Below are 19,606 nucleotides of genomic sequence, written 5' to 3'. Positions count from 1 at the left end.
AGTTATTTTTGCCTCCTAAATCAGTTTTGAAATGATCTCTTCTCCATTTTTATTGCCACTGCCTCAGTTCAAGCCCTGATAACTTTGTGCCTTTATTACTATTAGTATTGGGCTTCCCATGTATGGCCTTTTCTTCTTAATAATTTCCCTATATTGTTGTTGAGTTAATCGTTCTGAAAGGCAGATGTTACTTTTAGCTCTCTAGTTTAACATCTTTCTGTGGCTCCACATAACCTTCAGGATAAAGTTCAAACTCCTCACTTTAGCATACAGGGTCCTTAATGGTCTCACCTTTGCCTGTCTCTAGCTTTGTGCCTGTCTACACATTCATAACTGAGCTTTAGCCTGTAAGAAACTGGTGGTAGCTCAGTAAATGTATAGTGCTGTTGTATACCTCCGAGCTCATTCTGTTTGCTCTCTTATCTTGGAAACTGTTCTCCTTTCCCATTTACTGATATTTTTTAGTCTTTAACATTGAACTCATATGCCATCTTTTTGGGACAGCTTCCTTGATTCCACCCTCCTCATTTGCATTTAATCCCATTTTTTGCTTTGTTAAGCAGCCTGTTTATATAACACATCACATTATATTATGAGTTTTAGTTTTTCTGCCTCCCTGACAGTAAGCTTCACAAGGGAAGCTTACAGGGACTACATTTTATTATTTTTTACTCTGATACTAATACCTAGCACATTGCTGGGTGCTTACTAAATGCTCAATTTTTGCTGAATTCAAGGAAGGTTGCTTCTCAGCAGAGTTACATCTCCAGTCACTTTGATTAAAATGTATTTTCATCCATTAGAACCATTTATTTGCTCTGTAATTTCGGTGACAACCAGGAAAAGGGATATTAGAAGCTTCAAATAAGAATACTGGAGAATAAGAATACTGGAGAACTGAACAGTTTAGGGTATCGGTTTGGACAGTGTTTTCTTTCAGAGACTTACTTGCTATCTGGAATGATCTGGAATATCTGGCTTGTTCTTTCTTCAGGCTTAGCTTAACTTTTGCTTTTTGTTTTACTTTCATTTTACTTAGCTAGGACTTTATTATTTCAGAAAGATGAAAGGGAGAAAAATTTATTTTTGGTTTTCAATTTTATCTTAAAGTGTAACTGTTGAGGGGCCCCTGGGTTGTTCAGTCAGTTGAGTGTCTGACTGTTGATTTTGGTTTAGGTCATGATCCCAGGGTCTTGGGATCGAGCCCCGTGTCAGGCTCTGAGTTGAGTGTGGAGCCTTCTTAAGATTCTGTCTGTCTCCCACTGCCCCGTCCCCACTGTACACTATTTTAAAAAAAAAACCAAAAAAAAAAACCAAAAAAAGATCAACTATTGAGTCAACCAAAATTACTCATTCAGTCCCCAAAATGACGTTTTTTAGAAATTTTATTTGCATTTTAGATTTTTTTAAATGTTTATTTATTTTTGAGAGAGAGAGGGAGAAAGAAAGAGAGCAGGGGAGGGGGCAGAGAGAGGGAGACACAGAATCTGAGGCAGGCTCCAGGCTCTGAGTTGTCAGCACAGAGCCTGATGTGGGGTTCAAACTGATGAACCTTGAGATCATGACCTGAGCTGAAGTCGAATGCTCAACTGACTGAGCCACCCAGGTGCCCCTTATTTGTATTTTGTTGGGTTTTATATCAGGACAATTTAGAATTTTAATTTCTGAACAATATTGAGAAGAAAAACAAAACATAATCCAAATCCGTCTTCTTAAATAGTGAGGAAAAGGGTGAAGAGTTTTAGAAATATGAAAGTAGCAGTATGTGGAATGCACAAATTTCTTTTAAATAAGTAAACAATATTTTAGTGTAGGTTTTTATTTCCATGTGTGATTCACATCTATTTTCCTGAGAGATAACTTTGAGGCATTGATAAACCTTGATCATTAGGCAGGAAAGAGCCTTGTGGGACACATAACACAAGGCTTTTGAGAAGATAAACTATCTTTCTCTTCTTTTCATCAGTTGGCACCAGAGATTATTAGAGAAATATGGAGACAGTGTACTACCCATATTCCATTAAGAAAAGTTAGGTCCTAGTTCTTGGAATATCCCTAATTACATTTATTCATTTGTCTCTTAAATTTACATATATTTGAAGTTTTAAAAAAATACACAATTTAGATGTTGTGATGGTAAGACTTTTGTGACACTATAGTATTTCTGTCACCTTTCAGCCAGTGTAATTTTAGTTGAGTGATAATCTATTCATTTAAAATTAGCTTAGTAAAAGAAAGGAGCAAACTTAGAACATCTGTGAATAACAGTTACTCAGCAATTAAAATTATTTTCACTATATAGCTTAAGAAACTGGTTTAGAAAGTACATTTTTTTAAAAGTTTATTTTGTGTGAGAGAGACTGAGAGAGAGAGCATGAGAGTGGGTGAGGGGCAGAAAGAAAGGGAGAGAAAAAATCCTTTGCTGACAGCACTGAGCCCCATTCAGGGCTCCATCTCAGGGACCATGAAATCATGACCTGACCTGAACCAAGAGTCAGACGCTTAACCAACTGAGCCATGCAGGTGCCCCATAAATGGCATTTTATTTTACTTACTGTTATTGTTTACATACTAAGGAAAACTTGGATAGACTGTAAAATGACAGGTTTTTTTTAGCACTTCCATATTGAGTTAGTATGAAGGATGAAATGTATACCTTTATATATTTCTTGTGAAAATTTAGAATATTTTGAAATTCTGGCCAGCCATGGAATTTCCATGACAATGCTAACTTATTTAATTGTACACCAAAAGGTAGCTTAGGTATTATGAACTTAGTCACCACTACCTGGATTTGTACTCTGGAAGGCTCTTACAGAGAGCTCTTTTTCTTCAAGGTAACCAAATTGCATGAGTTGCAAATGGTTGTTGAAAGATGTTTGGGCTGTGGCTATGTGTTGTGAAGAGCTGAGTGTACTAAGGGCATTGCTAAGTGTTTAGTTATGTACTTTTCTAATAAGATGTTTTCATCAGGATTACAGAGTATGATGAATTAGGACAATTAAGCACCATTTGCTCTTTTCTTTTTTAAGTTATTTATTTATTTTGGGGGTTGGGGGAGAACCAGCAGGGGAGGGGCACAGAGAAAGAGGGGGACAGAGGATCTGAAGTGGCCTCTGACCTGACAGCAGAGAACCCGATATGGGGTTTGAACTCACGAACCATGAAATCACGACCTGAACCGAAGTTAGATGCTTAACCGACTAAGCCCCCCAGGAGCCCAGGACAATTATGCATCATTTGAAAGGATACTTTATAACTTTGAGGAAGACTTCAGTAATAGGAAAATTAAAGTGATTTTCTTCTCATTGTGTACCTACTACGTGCCAGGACTTATACCAACTGCTTTACATCTAATTTATTTCATTTAGTTGTAACAACTTTGTAAGGTAGGTTTTCTCCTAATTTTAGAGATGAAAAGATCAATGCTAAGGGGAATAAATTATAGTAAATAGCTTGCCTAAATTATATTATTAGGTGCCAAAGTCAAAACCTGACCCCTATTTTTTTTCTGACTCTAGAGTCCTTGTTCTTAACCCCTGTACCAGTGCTTTTCACTCCTCTGAAATTTAATTTTTTCATAAGTAAAGTAGGAATTGGACTTTATTACTTATTATCTGTGAGATCTAAATTATTGACCTTTAAATATTCTACTTATTCTTTAATTTTTTTTCTTGTGGTATTTTGTTCACGTTATAATAGAGTACTGTCTCACTGAAAGATCTACCACGGTAGAGATGCTGAGGGTAGTGGCTGGAACCTTCTGAGGACTTCAAGGGCTCTCTAGGGCTCTTGTGCTTTAGAGTTGCGGGTTCTACTGCAGCTTGGTATATCATCTTTTCAACCAGTTTTGGGGTCAATTTTGATATTTTTATCTTCTAGGAAAAACTTCGCAGCTATTTGTTTAACCGTTTAACTTTTTCTCTTCTAGGAAAGACTTTCAGATGTTTGTTTCAGCTATTTGTTAACATATTTGTCTAACTTAAAAGGTCTCATTTATCCTCTAGGGTTCTTTTTTCATATCTCCTTTGCTTTTTTCTTTCTTTAAATAAACCATACAAGAGTAGGATGATAATCATTTATTACTCAGAAGAGAATTCTAATCTTTAAAAATTTTCCCTTTGCTTGCTGATATTTGTATTTTTTGTTGTTGTTGATTATTCTCTTCAGCACTTTGTACAAAAGTAATCTTTTATGGACTGCATCGCTCCTATTTGGAGGGACCGCTTTTTTAAGGGAATCAACATTCTAAAACATACTTAAACTTAATATAGTCAGGCATTTAAACAGAGATACTACATGATAGTTGACATTTCTTTGATGCGTCTCCTTATGTGCCACAAATTTTCTCTTTGCTTAAATACTACAGTTTTTGGATTATTTTATTATGAGCCACATTTTAGAATTCAGTAATTATAGGGGACCATAAAAATAGTATATTATCAATTCTTAAAATGATTTATCAAGTTAGTATATCAGATTCTCTCATCTCTTAAAAGTAAATAAAACTTATTTACATTAAGGTATTGATCTGGAAAATAATAGTTCTAACCTGAAATAGTTCTAGACTCTGCTAGCATTCCTATATTTTCCCTAAAATATTGAGAAACACAAGATGAGTTTTTTTTTTTTAATTGAATTATAGTTGAAGTTTTTTAGTGAGTGAAGTTTTTTATTTCATAGCAATTTCTAGTGTGAGGTCAGATAAAAGAAATCTTGAGACTCCTTACTGGTCCTATATTACTTACATTCCTACTTCAGATCCAAGATATTAAGGAGGGTTCTGTCAGGCATCAGATACACAAAGCTCACAATGACAACTAGGATCCTTGGAGATTTAAATCATATGAGAAGGTAGAAAAATTTATCTGCCTTCTCCTCCTTATAATTGGTGGTTATGCTAGATAGCTAACTTCTTTCCCACTTTTTCTTTACTCAAACTCTGAGTTTAGGGGATTGTATTTACTACCTACCTTTGCTTTTACATCATACATACTACTTTTTTTTTTTTTAATGTTTATTTATTTTAGGGGGGGAGAGAGAGAGAGAGAGACAGAGCATGAGCGGGGGAGGGGCAGAGAAAGGGAGACTCAGATTCCGAAGCAGGCTCCAAGCTCTGAGCTGTCAATAGAGAGCCTGATGTGGGGCTTGAACTCATGAACCACGAGATCATGACCTGAGCCAAAGTCAAATAAATGCTCAACCGACTGAGCCACCCAGGCGCCCCTATGTCATACATACTACTTAATCATTGCAATATTTTTTTGTGGAGGTTCTGCTGGAAAATGCATATTTTCAAGAATTTCCTGCGGTATCTATAGAAAAGCTCAGTTATCTGGATCCTCTGGCAACTTAGTATTAAGGATACCTGTAATGGAATGAAATAAAGAAACCAAAAGATAATAGTCCCAGGTTCTTCTACTAGGAAGAGTTATACCTTCAGCCATTTAATTTTTCTGAGATTTGAATTCTTCATATTTAAAATAAGGGTAAGACTAAATTAAAGTTTTCAAGATCTGAAATTCCATGCTGTCTAGAACATAGTGAAAAGAACATAATACCTCTGTGTAGTGAAAATGAGTACCTCTAGGTACTACAGCAAATATAACAAAGTACAGGGAAGCTCACATGTTTCACTTAAATAGAAGCACTCAGGCCCTTTCTAAGTGTTTTTTGTTGTCTCTCACAAAGGGTCAATAAAGTGTTGCAGGTGACATATTGATAAAGTCAGGGGGACATCTGATGAAGAGGAGATAGGAAAACTTAAAAAATTCAGTAACAAGAACTAAAAACCAATACAGTAATTTGGTTTGGGTTGTCAGTTCAGGGCCAAATAATTGCCTAAGGGCGTCATTATAGTGTGGCAAAGTATATAAGGTGTTTGTAAAAACAGTTGGCTAACCAAGAGAAGATTATATTATCCTCTTCCGTTTAAGGAGATAGCAGGCTTTTATGAAGTACATTTTGATGTGAACACCAATTTTAAAAAGTGTGGAGCTTTAAAAATACACTTTAATTTTCTAGACATTTGATTTGTTGGCTCCTTCCTTGGTGCTGTTATATAAAGCATATATATTACAATCACTATATGTGCTGTTTTACTTATGGAATCTATCATTACCACAGATGCAATCTGAATGATGTCTTTCCTGTTGGATTTAGCATTTCTCATTTGCCAATTACAAGTATGTAATTATTTATCAAGAACCTTTCTGTTGAATGAGAAGAACAAAGATTTCTTGAATTGGTTTAAAGTACTCTGTGTTTTTAATAACTATTGGGGAAAAAGCATTTTTTGAGAAAAAGTGATTAAAGTTTTAAGCACCCCAATAGCATCCATTAGTTTAGTTAAAGCCGTTACTGTGGCAGGCTAATCTGCGCCAATTTATAAGACACTAGTACTTCTAAAAATAAAAAAAAGAATGTGTTCATACAGAATTTTGAGTGTTTATGGGTTGATTTCTAGAGTGGTATAGATGAAAATGTTTGAAAATTCAACTTCCTAGAATACATTTTTTACTGCAAACCTCAGTACAGTACAGTGTTTGTTATTTTGTGTGACAGGATACCCAGAGTTATATTGACGAATGTCCTGGGAACGGAGTTAGGAAGAAAATACATAAAGACCTCATCTGTAACTGAGGCCAGTTTGGGTGATACAGACAACTTGCAATCAGAGCAGCTTTCTTCATCATCTGATGGCAGCCTAGAGTCTTGTCAAAATCTAAATCCTCACAAGAGCTCCTTTTTATCTGAAAGGTATGTTTAGTGATAACTTTACTCAAAATAAATAATATATTTACTCTAATGAGCCTCTCTATTCTTCCCCCCATAGATGCATTATTCCTAAAAGTGAGGCAGATGTGCTCTGTTGGCTAGTGTGACTTTTCTCCCCTGGTGGCTCGAGATGGCTGTTGGAACCAACAGTCTGTGGCTAATAATCAGTTTCAGAAAGTACACTGTACTTGTGTTTTGGGAAAATAGATGTAGACTTTAATGAAAATTTAGTTACCTATTTCAGTATTTCAATTTATGTGATATAATTAAGATTTGTTCCTCTGACATTTTTCTGTTCCTCTTCCTCCTCTTTCCTATTTATCCATCTGGCCATCTATTGGTCTGTTCATTCAACCATCTCTCCATCTTGACAGAGTCACTGTTTTTATATCCAGATTCTAGAACTAGACCTGGCATTTAGTCCTCAGTAAATATTTGCTGAATGAATTGCTGAATGTGTTCCTCAAAAAAATGGTTTGAGATTCCATTAACAAACATGGCCTGCTGAGCCAGTGAGAGAAATGGAAATCTGAAGTTGCTTTTGTTTTAACCTATAGGAGATGCTTCTGTGGGGACTGTAAATAAAAGAAATTGTGGGATAAAGCTAAGGGATGTCAGTTAATAAATACTACTAAATCTCTTAACTTTCTTTTACCATGAACTTCTCTTTTTAATTTCTTTCCTTGTTGCTAGTACAATAAAGTAGTTTTGATCTCAGTGAAAAATTATTGATCCAATCTTGTTTTTTGTTTTGTTTTGTTTTGTTTTTTTAATTTTCCCTGAACCATCCAAAGGTAACTTCTAGTTTGTATTTATCTTGTAAGCCTAATTACATTAAAGAGTATTTATAGCTGACTTTTTAAAGATTTTTAATAAATTTTTTACATTTCTTTTTTTTTTTTATTTAAAAAAATTTTTTTTTAACGTTTTATTTATGAGACAGGGAGAGACAGAGCATGAACGGGGGAGGGTCAGAGAGAGAGGGAGACACAGAATCTGAAACAGGCTCCAGGCTCTGAGCAGTCAGCACAGAGCCCGATGCGGGGCTCGAACTCACGAACAGTGAGATCGTGACCTGAGCCGAAGTCGGATGCTTAACCGACTGAGCCACCCAGGCGCCCCAAATTTTTTACATTTCTAACGCACTTTATTTTTATAAACTCTGTTTATTTCTTATGAACTTATAAATTTTACAAATTTTTCTCCTTTTGGAGAATATTTTATGTTTCACATCAGTTCTACTTAGTGAATTATTAATGGCAATTTTAACTTTATACTTTATTTGGTCTTTTTCTGAATTTACCAGAAGAACTGAGTTTCAGTGTCATTATCCAATTAATAATGTATTTAATGTATAAATTAAGGTATAATTAGAGATGTTAGAAATGCACTTATCAGTTTGTAATATAGTTATTTTGTTTATGCCTCCTCTACTAGTCCATGAGTTCCTTAAGGAGAAGCATTATGTCTTAATTACATTTATGCCCAGTGCTTAGCTAAAATACATACTTTAATTTTGTGCACTTGGATTAATGTTCATGTCATTTAATCTCGAGCTTTGGTTTCCTGAGTTGGAAGAAGAGAAATGACCTTCGACCTTATACATCACATAGTTATTTATTATCTTTTTAACAAATATCACGTCAGAATTCTTTGTGCACATAAAACATCATGCATTTAAAAATGTTTTTATTGATGATACTTTCTATAGAAAAAGTCACTTATGTACTGTCCCTGTGGAATTCAAAAGACATCAGTGCACATTCATACTGTTAAAAAAAAAAGCACTATTATGAGGATTCAATGGAACCATCAAATTATAATCTGTACTGTACAGGTTTTATACCAATTTGGGGCTAAGATTTAATAATAATAAGTCTCAAATTTCTAGTTCCTAAAATCTATTCAGTGAGAATTCTAGCTCTCTTCAAGTCCTTCCTAAATATTTATGAAATTTCCAGGTGGTATTTGATGTGGGCTCTGAAAATTCATTTTCTTGGTGGTTATTTGCTTTGTTTGTTGCGTTTAGAATAGGCATAGACTTTGGAGCCAGACATCAGTATTGCAAACATGCTGATTTACCTTGGGCAAGTTACTTTGATCTTTAAAACACAGATAGTAACACACATCTTAGAAGATTATTGTGCGGATTTAAGGAGATAACTATGTGATGTTCTTAATATAATGCTTGAAATTTAATAGGTGGTAGTCATTATTTTTGTGTCTCTCTTATTGATACTTTTATCAAAAGTACCATTAAAGGCTGGTGCTATATGTTGATGCTACTGAAGTCTTCTATGGTGAGGATGCTAGTGTCTGATCCTGAGATCACTGTTACTCCATTACCATTACCAGTACTGCCAAGGCAATTGTCACAGCCATACTAAGTATTACCATTTGGTTTAAGGAGGAGTACTGTACTCCTTAAACCAAGCTTTAGTTCTCTTTTCCCTTAAGACGAGTTCACTTTGAGGAGAATCCAGAGTGCCCTATGGAAATAAATTGCACGTGTGGCCATACCATCACTTGAGTTAGATGTGCCCCATTAGAACTCACTATAGCATGGACAGGATAGGCTCAAGGATGGGACTCTTGTTGTAACCAGCCTCTTTCCAGCCTGCCTATTTCAATCAAAATCAGGAAGAGGAAATATAAATTATTTAGATCTTTTTAGGAGACACATGTTCTGACATTATTGTAATTGTTGTTATTGCAGAGAATGTGGTAAACATGTCAGCTCTATTAAAGATAGAATGTCGAATAACAACTAAAAATTGGTGGGTGGGAGAATGGAGGCTATGACTGAAAACTGAGGAAGTTTTCTTTGAAAACCTAGCACTTATGCCCCTTATGACATTTGTGGAAAAGTGTTTTATAAAGGCTAAAAGTCTATTTATATATTTTTGAGAGAGAGAGAGAGAGAGAGAGAGGAAGAGAGAGGGGAGGGGGACAGAGAGGGAGACAGGATCCAAAGCAGGCTCTGTGCTATGGCAGAGAACCTGATGCAGGGCTTGAACTCACAAACTGCCAGATCATGGCCTGAGCCTAATTTGGCTGCTTAACTGACTGAGCCACCCAGGTGCCCCAAGGCTAAGAGTCTTATTTTAGCCTTAGCCTGTCTTTAGTGTTCAGAACTGTTATTGTTGACTATAATAATAACTTAAATGGACTTATGCAGGAAAAAGAAATTGTGTTTTATGCCCAAAATAAAGGAATAGTAAAAAAAAATCACGAATGAATAGGAAATTTGAATTAAAATGATCTCTTTGAAGTAGCATATTTGTTTTTTCTAGTTGGCAATTAATTATTTTAAAATACTTAATTATTAAACTTTATATTATCCTTTAAAACTTTTAACTAAAATTTGTTAAGTATTTGTGATATTATACTGTGATAAATGAAATTCATCTCAGACTGTTTGCTTAATTTCTTTCTCTGTGCCTCAGTTTACCTCATCTGTAAATCACTATAATACGTAGGTATGCTGGATAATAAAGAATTAGCTTTTCTCTTTTAATTTGATAACTTGCCAATAAATATACGGAGATATATCTACTTTTACAAATATGTGTTTCCTTATGAGTGGACATTTAGGGTATTTTTCATTTTTTGTCTGTATAGCATTGGTACAGTAAGTTTGTGTATTTTTATAAATTCTTATAGTGCCATTCATTTAACCAGAATTAAGTGTTATCATTGAAAATTTTTTTCAGGGGTGCCTGGGTGGCTCAGTCGGTTAAGCGTCCGACTTCAGCTCAGGTCATGATCTCACGGTCTGTGAGTTCGAGCCCTGCGTCAGGCTCTGTGCTGACTGCTCAGAGCCTGGAGCCTGTTTCAGATTCTGTTTCTCCCTCTCTCTCTGCCCCTCCCCTGTTCATGCTCTGTCTCTCTGTGTCTCAAAAATAAATAAACGTCAAAAAGAAAAATTTTTCAGACTCTATTGATAAAAATAAATATAACTTTACATAAAATTGTTTTCATTTCAGCCATTTTTTATTTTTAGTGAAGATGGATTTTGTATTTTTTATATGTTTTCTCTGTAGTCTTTGTATGTATTCAGGTGTTCTGCTTCTTACTGACTTGTAAGAACTCTTAATAAAGGTATTAACTCTTTGTTACCAGTGTGTTGGAAAAAAATTTTCAAGTTTCCTGTTTGTTAATTTTACTTTGTTTATAGTATCTTCTGTAGTATAATTTTTTTAAATTTTATTTTATAAAAAATATGTTAGGGCTTGACCCTGTGTTTTGGTTTATCCTTGGAAAGACCTCTTCAACCCCAAGTACAGAAATAGGTTAGTCAACCGGTGTCTTAATTTGTGATGATGTAGATGAGGCGACAGATCCAGAACAACAGTCTGGGGATCACTTTCCTAATTGAAGTTCTAATTCCTTTTTTTTTTTTTTTTTTGCCTTTCTGTAGTCTGGTATAAATGTCTTTGGATGGTTGGGTGGCTTTCACCTTTTTGCTGTTATTTATTTATTTAATATATGAAATTTATTGTCAAATTGGTTTCCATACAACACCCAGTGCTCATCCCAAAAGGTGCCCTCCTCAATACCCATCACCCACCCTCCCCTCCCTCTCACCCCCCCATCAACCCTCAGTTTGTTCTCAGTTTTTAACAGTCTCCCATGCTTTGGCTCTCTCCCACTCTAACCTCTTTTTTTTTTTTTTTCCTTTTTTTTTTTTTTTTTTCTTTTTTCCTCCCCCTCCCCCATGGGATCCTGCCAAGTTTCTCAGGATCCACATAAGAGTGAAACCATATGGTATCTGTCTTTCTCTGTACGGCTTATTTCACTTAGCATCACACTCTCCAGTTCCATCCACGTTGCTACAAAAGGCCATATTTCATTTTTTCTCATTGCCACATAGTATTCCATTGTGTATATAAACCACAATTTTTTTATCCATTCATCAGTTGATGGACATTTAGGCTCTTTCCATAATTTGGCTATTGTTGAGAGTGCTGCTGTGAACATTGGGGTACAAGTGCCCCTATGCATCAGTACTCCTGTATCCCTTGGATAAATTCCTAGCAGTGCTATTGCTGGGTCATAGGGTAGGTCTATTTTTAATTTTCTGAGGAACCTCCACACTGCTTTCCAGAGCGGCTGCACCAATTTGCATTCCCACCAACAGTGCAAGAGGGTTCCCGTTTCTCCACATCCTCTCCAGCATCTGTAGTCTCCTGATTTGTTCATTTTGGCCACTCTGACTGGCGTGAGGTGATACCTGAGTGTGGTTTTGATTTGTATTTCCCTGATGAGGAGCGACATTGAACATCTTTTCATGTGCCTGTTGGCCATCCAGATGTCTTCTTTAGAGAAGTGTCTATTCATGTTTTCTGCCCATTTCTTCACTGGGTTATTTGTTTTTCGGGTGTGGAGTTTGGTGAGCTCTTTATAGATTTTGGATACTAGCCCTTTGTCCGATATGTCATTTGCAAATATCTTTTCCCATTCCGTTGGTTGCCTTTTAGTTTTGTTGGTTGTTTCCTTTGCTGTGCAGAAGCTTTTTATCTTCATAAGGTCCCAGTAATTCACTTTTGCTTTTAATTCCCTTGCCTTTGGGGATGTGTCGAGTAAGAGATTGCTACGGCTGAGGTCAGAGAGGTTTTTTCCTGCTTTCTCCTCTAAGGTTTTGATGGTTTCCTGTCTCACATTCAGGTCCTTTATCCATTTTGAGTTTATTTTTGTGAATGGTGTGAGAAAGTAGTTTCAACCTTCTGCATGTTGCTGTCCAGTTCTCCCAGCACCATTTGTTGAAGAGGCTGTCTTTTTTCCATTGGATATTCTTTCCTGCTTTGTCAAAGATGAGTTGGCCATACGTTCGTGGGTCTAGTTGTGGGGTTTCTGTTCTATTCCATTGGTCTATGTGTCTGTTTTTGTGCCAATACCATGCTGTCTTGATGATGACAGCTTTGTAGCAGAGGCTAATGTCTGGGATTGTGATGCCTCCTGCTTTGGTCTTCTTCCTCAAAATTACTTTGGCTATTCGGGGACTTTTGTGGTTCCATATGAATTTTAGGATTGCTTGTTGTAGTTTCGAGAAGAATGCTGGTGCAATTTTGATTGGGATTGCATTGAATGTGTAGATAGCTTTGGGTAGTATTGACATTTTGACAATATTTATTCTTCCAATCCATGAGCAGGGAATGTCTTTCCATTTCTTTAAATCTTCTTCAATTACCTTCATAAGCTTTCTATAGTTTTCAGCATACAGATCTTTTACATCTTTGGTTAGATTTATTCCTAGGTATTTTATGCTTCTTGGTGCAATTGTGAATGGGATCAGTTTCTTTATTTGTCTTTCTGTTGCTTCATTGTTAGTGTATAAGAATGCAACTGATTTCTGTACATTGATTTTGTATCCTGCAACTTTGCTGAATTCATGTATCAGTTCTAGCAGACTTTTGGTGTAGTCTATCAGATTTTCCATGTATAATATCGTATCATCTGCAAAAAGCAAAAGCTTGACTTCATCTTTGCCAATTTTGATGCCTTTGATTTCCTTTTGTTGTCTGATTGCTGATGCTAGAACTTCCAGCACTATGTTAAACAACAGCGGTGAGAGTGGGCATCCCTGTCGTGTTCCTGATCTCAGGGAAAAAGCTCTCAGTTTTTCCCCGTTGAGGATGATGTTAGCTGTGGGCTTTTCATAAATGGCTTTTATGATCTTTAAGTATGTTCTTTCTATCCCGACTTTCTCAAGGGTTTTTATTAAGAAAGGGTGCTGGATTTTGTCAAAGGCCTTTTCTGCATCGATTGACAGGATCATATGGTTCTTCTCTTTTTTTTTGTTAATGTGATGTATCACGTTGATTGATTTGCGAATGTTGAACCAGCCCTGCATCCCAGGAATGAATCCCACTTGATCATGGTGAATAATTCTTTTTATATGCCATTGAATTCGATTTGCTAGTATCTTATTGAGAGTTTTTGCATCCATATTCATGATATTGGCCGGTAGTTCTCTTTTTTTACTGGGTCTCTGTCTGGTTTAGGAATCAAAGTAATACTGGCTTCATAGAATGAGTCTGGAAGTTTTCCTTCCCTTTCTATTTCTTGGAATAGCTTGAGAAGGATAGGTATTATCTCTGCTTTAAACGTCTGGTAGAACTCCCCTGGGAAGCCATCTGGTCCTGGACTCTTATTTGTTGGGAGATTTTTGATAATCGATTCAATTTCTTCGCTGGTTATGGGTCTGTTCAAGCTTTCTATTTCCTCCTGATTGAGTTTTGGAAGAGTGTGGGTGTTCAGGAATTTGTCCATTTCTTCCAGGTTGTCCAATTTGTTGGCATATAATTTTTCATGGTATTCCCTGATAATTGTTTGTATCTCTGAGGGATTGGTTGTAATAATTCCATTTTCATTCATGATTTTATCTATTTGGGTCATCTCCCTTTTCTTTTTGAGAAGCCCGGCTAGAGGTTTGTCAATTTTGTTTATTTTTTCAAAAAACCAACTCTTGGTTTCATTGATCTGCTCTACAGTTTTTTTAGATTCTATATTGTTTATTTCTGCTCTGATCTTTATTATTTCTCTTCTTCTGCTGGGTTTGGGGTGTCTTTGCTGTTCTGCTTCTATTTCCTTTAGGTGTGCTGTTAGATTTTGTATTTGGGATTTTTCTTGTTTCTTGAGATAGGCCTGGATTGCAATGTATTTTCCTCTCAGGACTGCCTTCGCTGCGTCCCAAAGCGTTTGGATTGTTGTATTTTCATTTTCGTTTGTTTCCATATATTTTTTAATTTCTTCTCTAATTGCCTGGTTGACCCACTCATTCGTTAGTAGGGTGTTCTTTAACCTCCATGCTTTTGGAGGTTTTCCAGACTTTTTTCTGTGGTTGATTTCAAGCTTCATAGCATTGTGGTCTGAAAGTATGCATGGTCTAATTTCAATTCTGGTAAACTTATGAAGGGCTGTTTTGTGACCCAGTATATGATCTCTCTTGGAGAATGTTCCAAGTGCACTCGAGAAGAAAGTATATTCTGTTGCTTTGGGATGCAGAGTTCTAAATATATCTGTCAAGTCCATCTGATCCAATGTCTCATTCAGGGCCCTTGTTTCTTTTTTGACCGTGTGTCTAGATGATCTATCCATTTCTGTAAGTGGGGTGTTAAAGTCCCCTGCAATTACCACATTCTTATCAATAAGGTTGCTTATGTTTGTGAGTAATTGTTTTATATATTTGGGGGCTCCTGTATTCGGCACATAGACATTTATAATTGTTAGCTCTTCCTGATGGATAGACCCTGTAATTATTACATGATGCCCTTCTTCATCTCTTGTTACAGCCTTTAATTTAAAGTCTAGTTTGTCTGATGTAAGTATGGCTACTCCAGCTTTCTTTTGGCTTCCAGTAGCATGATAAATAGTTCTCCATCCCTTCACTCTCAATCTAAAGGTGTCCTCAGGTCTAAAATGAGTCTCTTGTAGACAGCAAATAGATGGGTCTTGTTTTTTTATCCATTCTGATACCCTATGTCTTTTGGTTGGCGCAGTTAATCCATTTACATTCAGTGTTATTTTAGAAAGATACGGGTTTAGAGTCATTGTGATGTCTGTATGTTTTATGCTTGTAGTGATGTCTCTGGTACTTTGTCTCACAGGATCCCCCTTAGGATCTCTTGTAGGGCTGGTTTAGTGGTGACAAATTCGTTCAGTTTTTGTTTGTTTGGGAAGATCTTTATCTCTCCTTCTATTTAAATGACAGACTTGCTGGGTAAAGGATTCTCGGCTGCATATTTTTTCTGTTTAGCACACTGAAGATATCGTGCCAATTCTTTCTGGCCTGCCAAGTTTCAAAAGAGAGATCAGTCACGAGTCTTATAGGTCTCCCTATATATGTGAGGGCACGTTTACCCCTTGCTGCTTTCAGAATTTTCTCTTTATCCTTGTATTTTGCCAGTTTCACTATGATATGTCATGCAGAAGGTCGATTCAAGTTCCGTCTGAAGGGAGTTCTCTGTGCCTCTTGGATTTCAATGCCTTTTTCCTTCCCCAGATCAGGGAAGTTCTCAGCTATTACTTCTTCAAGTACCCCTTCAGCACCTTTCCCTCTCTTCCTCCTATGGGATACCAATTGTGCGTATATTATTTCTTTTTAGTGCATCACTTAGTTCTCTAATTTTCCCCTCATACGCCTGGATTTTTTAATCTTTCTTTCTCTCAGCATCCTCTTTTTCCATAACTTTATCTTCTAGTTCACCTATTCTCTCCTCTGCCTCTTCAATCCGAGCCGTCGTCGTTTCCATTTTGTTTTGCATTTTGTTTAAAGCGCTTTTCAGCTCCTCGTGACTGTTCCTTAGTCCCTTGATCTCTGTAGCAAGAGATTCTCTGCTGTCCTCTATACTGTTTTCAAGCCCAGCGATTAATTTTATGACTATTATTCTAAATTCACTTTCTGTTATATTATTTAAATCCTTTTTGATCAGTTCATTAGCTGTTGTTATTTCCTGGAGATTCTTCTGAGGGGAATTCTTCCGCTTGGTCATTTTGGATAGTCCCTGGAGTGGTGAGGACCTGCAGGGCACTTCCCCTGTGCTGTGGTGTATAACTGGAGTTGGTGGGCTGGGCCGCAGTCCGACCTGATGTCTGCCCCCAGCCCACCGCTGGGGCCACAGTCAGACTGGTGTGTGCCTTCTCTTCCCCTCTCCTAGGGGCAGGATTCACTGTGGGGTGGCGTGGCCCGTCTGGGCTACTTGCACACTGCCAGGCTTGTGATGCTGGGGATCTGGCGTATTAGCTGGGGTGGGTAGGCAAGGTGCATGGGGGCAGGAGGGGCAGGCTTAGCTCGCTTCTCCTTAGGTGATCCACTTCAGGAGGGGTCCTGTGGCAGCGGGAGGGAGTCAGATCCGCTGCCGGAGGTTTGGCTCCGCAGAAGCACAGAGTTGGGTGTTTGCGAGGAGCAAGCAAGTTCCCTGGCAGGAACTGGTTTCTTTGGGATTTTGGGTGTGGGATGGGCGGGGGAGATGGCGCTGGCGAGCGCCTTTGTTCCCCACCAAACTGAGCTCTGTCGTCCGGGGGGCTCAGCAGCTCTCCCTCCCTTTGTCCTCCAGCCTTCCCGCTTTCCGAGCAGAGCTGTTAACTTATGACCTCCCAGACGCTAAGTCCCGCTTGCTGTCGGAACATACTCCATCTGGCCCCTCCGCTTTTGCCAGCCAGACTCGGGGGCTCTGCTTGGCCGGCGAGCCGCCCCTCCGCCCCGGCTCCCTCCCGCCAGTCCGTGGAGCGCGCACCGCCTCGCCGCCCTTCCTACCTTCTTCAGTGGCCCTCTTGTCTGCGCTTGGCTCCGGAGACTCCATTCTGCTTGTCTTCTGGCGGTTTTCTGGGTTATTTAGGCAGGTGTAGGTGGAATCTAAGTGATCAGCAGGACGCGCGGTGAGCCTAGCGTCCTACGCCGCCATCTTCCTGACATCCACCTTTTTGCTGTTGTGAATAACACTGTTATGAACACTGGTATGCAGGCATCTCTATCCCTACTTTTAAGTTCTTTTGCATATCTATCCAGAAGTGGGATTTCTGGATCATACAGTAATTCTATTAGTAATTTTTGAGGCACCACCATTACTCTTTTGTATAGTAGATGCACCATTTTACATTGCCATTAGCAGTGGTTAGGGGTCCCAATTTCTCCACATCCTTGTTAAAACTTGTTATTTTCCGTTTTTATGTAATAGTCATCCTAATGGGTGTGACATGATAGCTCATTGTGGTTTTGTTATGGGTTTCCCTAATGATTAGTGATACTGAGCATCTTTCTATGTGCTTATTGGCCGTTCATATATCTTCTTTGGAGAAATGTCTGTTCAAGTCCTGTGCCCTTTGATGAATTAGGTTCTGTTTTACTTTTGAGTTTTAGGAGTTCTCTATATATTCTGAATACTAATTTCTTGTCAGAAATATGATTTTGAAATATTTTCTCCCATTGTTCTCTGACCACATGATATGAAGTTAGAAATTATTAATGGAAGGAAAACTGGGAAACTCACAAGTTTGTGGAAATTAACATATTTAAAGCAACCAGTGGGTCGAAGAAGAAATCACAAGGAAATTAAAAAATGGTTAAGAATGAAAGAAAATGAAAATATAACATATCAAATCATACGGTATGCATTAAAAGCAGTGCTAAAGGCAAAATAAATGTATAGCTGTAGATGCTTACATTAAAAAAGAAGAAATATCTCAAATCAACAACTGACTTTACAACTTAAGGAACTAGAAAAAGAATAGATTTGCCAGATACAGGATTTCTAGTTGACAGGTTTTTTTATTCGGTACTTTGAATATACCAACCCAATGCCTTCTGAGTACTATGGTTAGTGATGAGAACCCTCATAATTATATGGAGTGTCCTTGGTATGTGATGAGTCGCTTCTTTCTTTCAAAGAATCTCTTTGTCTTCTGACAACTTGATTATAATGTTTCTTGGTACAGGTCTCATTGAGTTTATTCTGCTTATAGTTCTTTGGACTTCTTGGATGTTTGTATTCATGTCTTTCATCAAATTTGGATTTTTTTTGTGATTATTCAGTAATTTCTCTTCTCCTTTATTTTTTCTCCTACTGAGATACCAGTATTGCATATATTGGTCTGCTTGTTGTTGTCCCACAGGTCCCTTAGGCTCTATTCACTTTTTTCAAAATTTTTTTGATCCTCAGATTTGATAATTTCCATGATCATATATTCAAGTTCTCTTCCTGTCCTTCCTTTCCTTTCCCCTTCCCCTTCCCATTCCCATTCCCAAACTCAGGGTTGATGATGGACTATTTCTTCTGCTGGTTCGAATCTGCTTTTTTAAAGTTTATTTAAGTAATCTCTCTGCCCAATGTGGGACTTGAACTCATAACCCCAAGATTAAGAGTCTCATGTTCTCCCAACTGATCCAGCCAGGTACCCCATGAGTTTTTAATTTTAGTTATTATACTTTTTAACTCCAGAATTTCCTTTTGATTTATTTATATATTTTGTTTCTTGATATTTTTGTTTCCCATTAATCATTTTCTTGACTGTCCAAGACTTCCTTTTTTTTTTTTTTTTGTAGCTTTTTGATGATCTTTAAGGCAGTTGTTATAATGTCTTTTTCTTCTCTTGAGTCTGCTTTCTGAATTTTTTTCAGGGACATGTTCTGTTGATTTTTTTTTTTTTTCATTTTGAATCATCCATGGTTTCCTGTTTGTATGCCTTGTGAATTTTTTCGTGTTGTTGAAAATGCAACATTTCAATCTTATTATGTGGTAAGTCTGGAAATCTGATTCTTCCCCTTCCCAAGGGTTTGCTGCTTTTATTCCTCCCTCCCTTCCTTCCTTCCTTCCTTCTTCCTTCCTTCCTTCCTTCCTTCTCCTCTTTCTCTCCCTCCCTCCCTCTTTCACTCTTTTCCTTCCTTCTTCTCTCTCTCTCTCTCTCTCGTTCTTTATTGTTCACATGACTCTGTTCCACACATCAGCTTGATGTATAAATATAAGATCTTCCCAGGTCCTTTATAAGCTTGGTCTTTTTCTAGTAATTTTTTTTTTAATGTTTATATTTGAGAGAGACAGGGAAAGAGAGTGCGCAAGCAGGGGAGGGTCAGAGAGACTGAGACAGAATCTGAAGCAGCCTCTGGGCACTGAGCTGTCAGCACAGAGCACGATGTGGAGCTCACACTCAGGCTCACACTCACAAGCTGTGAGATCAGGACCTGAGCTGAATCTGGACACTTAACTGACTGAGCCACCCAGGCACCCCTTGTAGTAATGTTTGTGCCTTTCTGAATTCCCTCATGTATGTGATTACTTTCTAACAATCACAATCCTTAAATGTTTGGTTTCCAAAAAGAGAAAAGGAGAAA

At 37.5% G+C, this 19,606-nt stretch overlaps 1 protein-coding gene across 9 annotated transcripts in view; it reads left to right on the top strand.

Annotated features, from left to right (window-relative positions):
- The window catches only part of SENP7 (SUMO specific peptidase 7), a 164,171-nt gene that overhangs the window by 75,964 nt on the left and 68,601 nt on the right, over positions 1-19,606 (top strand). For 4 of the 9 annotated variants that reach the window (XM_045501863.1, XM_045501861.1, XM_045501858.1 and 1 more), the window contains one exon: positions 6,565-6,759. The exons of the other annotated variants lie outside the window; for them this stretch is intronic. In XM_045501863.1, the coding sequence (XP_045357819.1) occupies positions 6,565-6,759 (195 nt within the window). The remainder of the gene's footprint in view (positions 1-6,564; positions 6,760-19,606) is intronic. 9 annotated transcript variants of the gene reach the window in all.

This window comes from Leopardus geoffroyi, chromosome C2, assembly GCF_018350155.1.
Source record: "Leopardus geoffroyi isolate Oge1 chromosome C2, O.geoffroyi_Oge1_pat1.0, whole genome shotgun sequence".
Taxonomy (NCBI): domain Eukaryota; kingdom Metazoa; phylum Chordata; class Mammalia; order Carnivora; family Felidae; genus Leopardus; species Leopardus geoffroyi.
This window is presented reverse-complemented; position numbering and strand designations above follow the sequence as displayed.